At 35.0% G+C, this 9,221-nt stretch overlaps 1 protein-coding gene across 18 annotated transcripts in view; it reads right to left on the bottom strand.

Annotated features, from left to right (window-relative positions):
• Positions 1 to 9,221, bottom strand: part of LOC106880490 (protein hu-li tai shao) — a 138,472-nt gene that overhangs the window by 63,867 nt on the left and 65,384 nt on the right. For all 18 annotated transcript variants that reach the window (XM_014930438.2, XM_014930440.2, XM_014930439.2 and 15 more), the window contains one exon: positions 6,299 to 6,544. In XM_014930438.2, the coding sequence (XP_014785924.1) occupies positions 6,299 to 6,544 (246 nt within the window). The remainder of the gene's footprint in view (positions 1 to 6,298; positions 6,545 to 9,221) is intronic.

Here is a 9,221-nt window from a genome sequence, read left to right on the forward strand (position 1 = left end):
GGAGTTGGATGGAATTTACTCATTGATCATAGCACTTATGATTATTAGTGTTTTTGAGTGATGGTAACAATGGCAACAATAAAGAGAGACAATAAAACAAATGAGGTGTCTGAAATTGTCTTTCGTCCTAAAGTCTGTATTGATGAAAGTGGAAAGACGGGGGGGGGGGTAGAAGAGAAAGAAAAAAACTCTTGGTCTTAGATCAGCAAATGATGAGGAGCAAACTGACCTATGCCCTGCAGTCGAACAGGGCTGTGCAAAAGTAGGGAGAAAAGCTCAGCTCGTAACTTTACTTGCTTGTAGCAGTGACCTTTGGATTTTATTCTGTTTGCTTGGGAGTGAGACATCCACTTCATATTTATACACGCAAATATTTTTGCAGTGCATCAGCAATGAATAATAAGTGTCAAAGTTCACACAGCAGCAGCAGCAGCAGCAGTAGTAGTAGTAGTAGTGTTTTGTTAAAAAGAACTTAACCTTTTTAATCTTTGTTTCAATTGCTGTATCTTGGCCAGTACTTCAACCCCTGTACTTATTTTAAGTCTGGTACTTATTCTAACGGTCTCCTTTTGGTGAACTGCTAAGTTATGAGGAGGTAAACAATTCCAGTGGTCAAAGGAGAGATAACCAAAAGCACACACACATAAAACACATTAGGTTCTCATCGACCAGATTCTCTTCCAAAGAATTGGGTTAGGGTTAGGGTTACAGTAGACTACACTTGCCCAAGAAGCTATTAAGGTGGACTTCACCTGAAATCATGTGGTTGCAGAGTGAATGGCTTAACTACACAGCTATTGCTGCACCTTTAAGAATTGAACCTAAACCAACTGGTGGCGCTGGAAGCAACCTTTTCCTAGAGAAGTGCACAATACACAAAATACTTCAACACAAATTCAGATTCAGTTCGTCTCCGATTACTCGTTATCATTAGTCACTTTTAAAATGATGTCACAAACTTTTATCCATCATGGTTCCACTAACAATTTGATTTTAAACATCACCATCTAAAGACCTCCAAAGCCACTACAAATGTAAAACTTCACAATCAACCTTACTAGCATTGGTGGACTGAAAATACTTCAGCACTGACCAATGTGGAACACTTTATAAAGTATTAGCTATACACAAATATCCTCAGCTGCATTCAAGAGAAAACCCATTTGACTATACAAAAGGAAAGTAGATTCTGAGAGCAAATGAAATATTCCTTAAATGACTAACAGTGGGTTTTATTAGTTTGTCTCATTTCTTAAAGGACAAATAAAAGACCTCTAAGTTACTTGAAAAACATTAATTAATTAATAATAATAAATTTCATTCAATGATTTCACAAATGTTTTGATGTGAGTCAGAAAGGCTTGCATTTGTGAAACTCTCTGGCTTTTAGTCACTTCCTCTTTCAACTCAGAAATAGGTTTTTTTTTTTTTACAAGAACGTTTCAAGTTTATTAATTCAAACTCTACTTTAGACAACCATTATCTACTTTGTTTGGTCCTTAACCGTTTCCTCTGTTAATAGCAACTCACTAAAGCAAATCATTACTACATGACTATAGATTCCTGCTATGATATTCAATCTCATAATTTTGATAAGTAGTAGTAGTAGTAGTAGTATGTATAAGTGGTGGTGGTGGTGGTAGTAGTGTATGCATGATAATTTCATGTCATTCCCTTGCTGGTTTTAAATTTTAATCACCCCCACCCCATCAGTGTTATCAAGTAATTTCTTGAATGAACACCCTATTACCCATGTACAGCACTTGAGGTATTTTCTTTCATTTGTAATACTGATATAATTAGTGTCACATGACCAGAGTACACTAAAGAGGTCTCATAAGACTGAAACATGCATGTTATTTTCACCAGTCAGCTTGTCTAGTGTCCAAAACTTGATTTATTGTAATTACTTCCCTTATTTTTAGGTTTTAAAACACAACAGGGAGTTTTTGTCTACAAATAACGTGGATAATTTCAGTTTTGCTCCTCACTATATATTACATATATAAGACTACTGTTTATTTTATAGAAGTTAAATTTAAGATCTAATTTGGCTCTCTACATTCAGCGACACAAGGAAAAGACAGAGCAAAGAAAGCATGCAAATGGCAGCTTTCTTTAGCAGAAATCCTTTATCAGAATTTTTCTCTTGGAAAACTTATTAGAGCTTCCAACTTGAAGTTATATTTTAGTTGAAATACAACTTTTGTAAATCAACTGTTTTATTTTATTCTGTTACTTTATTAGTTTTACTAGAAATATTTGTTGTATGTCTACAAAGTTTTGCTCAATGTACTGGACAACTTCAATAAATAAAGCACTATCCAAAAAAGGTGGGTATAGAGAAATATGTAAAAATCTCATACAAGTTAAAATAAATTCAGTTTTAAGAATAATTAACATCTTAATGAAACAGTAAAATATTTTGAATTTTCAACATTCCAAAACTACTGTATAAACCATGTTTGTTTTTACTTCTGACAAACAATGAACAGAAGAAATTCATGTTAAGTATACACTGTAAACATAATCTCTAATACTCAGTCTTGACTAACATGGTGAATGATTAAATCTGTAAGAGTTATCTGATAATTAAAACACAACTAAATTACTCTGTTCTTGCTCTTGGTGAATTCTACAAATGAAATCAAAACCACACAAGCCTGCCTGCCACAATTAAAAACCTTCAACTTCTAGCAAAACTGAAACTTGGAATTTCAAAGCAGTTTTTATCTGCCACATGCATGGAATCTACAAAAGTCCCCACTATCTCCTCAATGTGCCACACTCTGTGACATTTGGTAACTTACTATTCTGAGTTTCATTTTAACTGGAGTCAATTAAGTCCACTTTTTTTCTGCCAGCTGATTTAAGTTTCATCTATGAAGCTCAAATAAACAGACCACTTCTGTTTTACAGAAAAATTACCTCATTCCCAATGAACTGCCCACACAAGACAACAAAATACTGTTGCTAAACAAGATGCTGAACTCTATGCAGTCACTTGTCAGAAACAGCAATCAAAGCTCTTTCAAATATCATTCTCTCATCTTCTTCGGAAAGGTTGCTCTGGATAAAGCAGTTCTGGTTGCATTGTCTGGGGAAAAAGATGTGATGGACATATTTGGAAGACTTTTGCGCATAGACAGGTCTAATGAATCAAGACCAACTTGGAGCTAAGCGTCAACAAGAAAATACTTCAGTTATTATAGAATGAAGTGGGGCAGGTTCAGAAGTGAAACGTATTCCACACTTATTTCCATCAATCTACTTTTCTCAATCCTTCTTCTAGGTATTGATGTTGCTGCTGCTGGCCTTTCACTGCCAAGTATTAAAACAATCCTCATTTTCATTTATTGGCAGAATTGGTCTTAAAGGAAAACTTTCCTTTGTTTGTCTAATTAATACTATTATAAGAGGCAAGCTAATACCCTAGAGTACAATTTTTGTAACATTGTCTATTACAATCAGTCTACACATCTATTAATATATCTGCCTCCCTATTTGCCTCATTCTATCCGTTGTATTAGTAAAATGTTGCGTCACACCTTTTGCATGCTGAGAGAGATAGAGAGGGGGGGGGGATAGAGAGAACTCAATCATTAAATGTTCTCTTCAGCAGCAGAAGTTGGAGAGCAAACATTACACACACACACACACAAAACAAACAGATAAATAAAAATGGAAGTTACAAGTGTTTAAAACTCTCCTAAAAAATCGAAGCTGCTCTGATTCCAATATATTCCCAATCACACTAAATCACCATCAAAATATTCAGATCAAAGAATAACTCATCTAAAAATAAATATAGAAATCTTGAAATCTTAATGACTGGCTGTTAAACCTTTTTTTTTAAAGCATTACCGAAATTAATATAGGTATGTTATAACCATGGTAACTGTAATGTGAAAATCATTAGCATGCAGATAAATGAGAGTGGTGGCGGAAGGATCTTGTAATTCAAGATTCTCAAAGAAACATAAATGCTAAGAAATTAAAGATTAATTTCAGTTAAAATATTTCTGAAAGTAAGGTGGAGGTTGTTCACATTTCAACTAGTTTCAAAGACAGTAGCAGAAATATCAGGCAAAACAAAAAGTATCTCGTGACAGCAGTGGCAGTGATAATGATGATTATCTGGGCTTTCTGTTATGTGAAGACCCAAAAGTTTTTAGAACCCAACTAAAAGCACTATCAACAGTTAAGATATGTAAAGAAAATAACTGCAAATTATCAATAGCAAACCTAAAAGTGTATGGCAAGAATTCCAGTATTTTAGTGGCCCAGGACTTTTGTGTAATAGCAGCATATCTATTACATATCTGTTTATCTGCTTGCATTTTCAATGATGTAAAAAAGAAATCATTATTTTACAATAAACTAAGGTGAAAGTGGAGCTGAATTAGTATTGTGTACTACTACTACTACTACTACTACTACTAGCTGTGTGATACACCGATTAAGAATAGTAAATACTACTGCCCAGAAATGACCCCTAATCTACTTGGAATGCTCCTTACTTTGGCTTACAGCCAGAAATGCCAACAATTTTCGATAAAATTTATTTCCATGTTTTTTTTTCACTTTGTTGCCAATATTATTATCCAAACATTTCAATTACTCGATCTTCTGGAGTTATCTTCTGGTTTTTAGATTTTAAATATCTCTAGAGAGAGAGATTCTGTTTATTAATTGCTTGGATTGTCTCAAATGATGAAAGTCTTCAACTCACTGTGTCAGATGAGTGACACCCTACCATATTTGCAGTCTGTTGAAATGCCACACTGTACACACTAACATCTTCTAACCATTAATTCATTATATTATTCCATGACTAATTCTAATCTCTGATACCAAACAATATATCTGCTCTTTTCCTATAACAGCCAAGGCCATCATTTGATGTGCTATTTTCCTAGGAGTACCAAAGGAAAATGAAGGCGCTTAGATATAATATTAGAATTTTATAAAACATTAAATAACTAAAACTAAGAGCTACCGCTTCATAGTTTCCCAAAGACAATAATCGAATTTAATGTCTGCGTTTTATTGATGAAAACTGAAAGCAGTGTGTTTCATATATCTCTGGTTAGTCTTAATAACTTTAACCCTTGAGCATTCAGATTACTGTCAAATTAGGTTATTCACATTGTTCTGAATTAATCATGCATTATCTTGTAGCTTCAAGGTTTCAGTGACGTTATCATTTATGCTTAGGATGACATTGTAGGGTTGGGCATGAGGCCAGATTTGGCCGGTTTGAATATAAAACAGGTAGAATATTTGAGCCTGACTTGACCAGCTTAAATACTAAAGGGTTAAAAGAAGCTAATCAGGTAAAACTAATGACAGAGTTGAACCAAAAACAAGTAAAATTAAAGAAACAAGGAAATAATTAATCAAAAGAATATTGGAAAATAGAAATAAGAAAGAGAGGGGGAAGAAAACACCTAAATGATAATTTCTAGAGAGAGAGAGAGAGAGAGAGAGAGAGATGATACAGTAGGCAATCACATGATAACTGTAACAAAAACCAGAAGTATCCACCCTAAATGGGAACAAACAACCAGAACCTCTGGAGTGGTGAGCTTCTCCACTTTCCTGATCTAAAAATCTCAACAAAGAAACATTCAATTAATGAAGATCAGAGTAAAAAAGCTAAGAGTGAAATAAGGAGCAAAATAAAAGGTCAATAATGAAAATCTAAGAAAGCTGTTCAATATAGACATAATTGAGGAGATGAGACCCTCTTTGGTCATGAATGACCATGGGATTGCACCTAGAAAGTTCCCCTCTGAGGCACAAGTCCAGGCAAGGTTGTTTATGGAAGACCAGCAGTCGCCCATGCATACCAGCCCCCCCTCTCCACGCCACCAATGTTATCCAAGGGAAAGGCAAAGGGGCTGATACAGCTTGGCACCAGTGACATCACAACTCATTTCTACAGCTGAGTTAACTGGAGCAATGTAAAATAACGTGTCTTGCTCAAGAACACAACATGCAGCCTGGTCTGGGAAGCGAACTCGCGAACTCACAACCTCACAATCGTAAGCTCGATGCTCTAACCACTGAGCCATGCACCTTCACTAATTAAGAATTCAGAAACAAGTGAACCTCACCCACATATAAGGTTAGGGTGAACTAGAAATTGTGAACTAGAAAAGATTAAAGTAAGGATTTTTGTTATATTAAGACTACATAAGATTTGGTTGTAATAGAAATATATCTTAAGAATACAAGTCTTGATGAAAGACATAGGATGTTTAGTTTAAAGAGCTTATTGAATCAAAGGACCTACCTCGGAATCCACTATTACTACGATAAGCAGAGTGTGGCATCAGAAGTTCGGTAATCTGCTGCAAGGCGAGACTCGCAGGGTGGTGGCCAGCTTTCATATGTTCGTGGACAATTTGCTCCAATTCTTCTCGAAAGGCTTCGCTATTCAGCACAATGGAGACACGTCTGCGGTCCTCCATTTGCTTTACATCTTCTTTTACAACAGCTGGTCGTTGCTTCTGACGAATGTATTCTGGATCATCTGGATCTGAAGAAAATCAAAACAGATCTTAGAATAAAACAAAATTACAAACAACAGCTCAAAGATAGAAACTTGAAATGGCAATCAAATCTACAATGAAACATTAAAAACAAAAATTGGCAACAATGATTCTGTCCATTTAAAAAGTGGCTCCCGTGCTGGTGGCACGTAAAAAGCACCATTCAAGCGTGGTCGATGCCAGTGCCACCTGACTGACTCCCGTGCCAGTGGTATGTTAAAAGCACCCACTACGGTCTCGGAGTGGTTGGCATCAGGAAGGGCATCCAGCAGTAGAAACTTTGCCAAGTCAGATTGGAGCCTGGTGCAACCTTCTGGCTTGCCAGACCTCGGTCAAACCATCCAACCTATGCCAGCATGGAAAGCAGACATTAAACAATAATGATGATGATGATGATGATGAACCAGAATTAATATTGCTAATATATGCAATTGGAGGTCTTTTAAGAGGGTTTCTTTTACTGGTAAAATATATGCAAGTCCCATAAAATCAACTTGTCAAATACATTTTTAAATTTCAGTTCTACTTTATTTATGAATGTAAGACAAAGCATAACCAATTTAAATCATTTTCTGTTCAAATATGAGCCAACATTCAAAAATCAAAAAATACTAAACATTATTTTAGCTATGAATTTATCATCATCATCATCATTTAACATCTATTTTTACATGCTTGCATGGGTCAGACAGATTTTTCTACAGTCAGATGCCTTTCCTCACATCACTCCTCACTTGATTCTAAGCAAGATAAGATTTCCCAATGGCCAGACATGTTCTACACAGAAGACTGGGAACAAACAACCTAACTTGTAAGATTAGTAATGCTCATTTGCAACCATCACGTGATGTCAAGACAAGAGTACACACACACACAAACAGGCAGGCTTTGCTTAGAGCTATATAGTAGAAGACACTTGGCCAATGAACTACACTGTGGGACTGAACCCAAGACTCACAAGGGAAGCATGCTTCTTAACCACACAGCCATGCCTGCATCTCTAAGTTTATATTTTACTATAAAAATTATTTTAGCTAACATTTTCAAAAGAATTTGTTAATATTTTTACAACCCTCTTTTGAGTTGTTGTTTAGAGACTATTTTAAAATTGTCTAGTGTAATTTAGCAAGGCTATGAAAAATGATGCAATTTAGATAAATGTTAGACAAGATGAGTTGAGAATAGAAAGAACTGCATTGGCTTCATTGTTGAGATTTTGGGTCAGTATTAATGGGATGAATTGTACTTAGAGAGATTTCATCTGTATTTACAAGAATAGAAAACTGAAAAAGCAAGACAATCTTTGCAGGCCACAAAATGGATCGTAAATACTACTTGCAGGGCCTCAACAGTTTATAGATAAAAAACGTTATCAATAGGTAACAAAATCATACAAAAGAAGCTTGGGGTTGCATCTCAGCCCTCAAATAAAACCAGTTTATAACCATGTTGAATATTTTGATTAACAGTAGATCCGTGAATGTAAAATTTACAGTTGATCCTAGACAATATCTGTCTTAAAATTATCTATTTTCTGTGGTATGATTTACAGATATGTCAATCTGGCCAAAAAGATAGCGGCATTAGAAGAGAAGAATTTGGCATTTCAGAGAGATATCTGAAATGCCACAAAAAAAAAAAAAAAAAAAAAAAAAAAAAAAAAAAAAAGAAGAGGTTGACGCCTACTGTACAACATCTAAATAGTGGTGATGTCATCAGATTTTGTTTGTGTTTCATGTAAAAATAAAAATTCAACAACAATTACATTCACAGAATTACAAATGGTGATGAGAAACAAGAAAATTCTTCTGTAGCCAGACAACAAACAGGTCTCAGGTTTAAGAAATACTATCTACCATAGTCTGTGTTCGATGATGACGATGATGATGATGAGGAAGAGGCACAAAAATTGATTTCTATAAAATATTAATGTAAAAACTATCAATTTCTAGCTTGACTCACCCTGTTCCCAACATTAATATTTTTGTGTGACACTTTCAGCCATTAAACTAGTTAGGACTGAACAGTTTGACAGAAAAAGAAAAAATTTCAGCTTTCAATAATGAAAGACACACATCGTCTTCTTTCAAAACTTTGATCACAAGATCAATCAGATTCATAAGATGTTATACAATGCGCTTTACATCGTTTCAGTACCTGAATGATGCCACTCCACTGACGAATTTTTTTTCCTTTCAATAATTAAAAATTCTTACAAGTCATACTAAATGTGGATCTAAAGCTCAAGTATGACCGCTAGTTTTTCTAAGAAAATATACTTAATGAAAGAATGGGGAAATAAATTTGCATCTGAAAATTGGGAATAATTTCCAGGGTTAATTTGCAGAAACTTCAATGAATCCTGTTTTGTCTTTCAGTGGAACAATGAAGTCTAATATAAGATCCAGGTTGTTATAGAAACTATCATTTTATGTTAAATTGCTTTTTAATTGGCCGTCTTAAGAGCTGGACACCCACAACCTATATGGAAGCTGGTAAGAGACAACATGAAAAGAAAAAGAATCCAGACAATTGTGAATTTGAAGAGATGACAGTGTGTGATAAATTAGAAATACCCGAACAAAGGAATGAGTTTCTAAGTTACACTTGTAGGGGGGGGCGGAAGGTGTATTCTATGTGCAGTGATGATCAGCAGGGGTTAAA

Source organism: Octopus bimaculoides, chromosome 14, assembly GCF_001194135.2.
Source record: "Octopus bimaculoides isolate UCB-OBI-ISO-001 chromosome 14, ASM119413v2, whole genome shotgun sequence".
Lineage (NCBI taxonomy): Eukaryota > Metazoa > Mollusca > Cephalopoda > Octopoda > Octopodidae > Octopus > Octopus bimaculoides.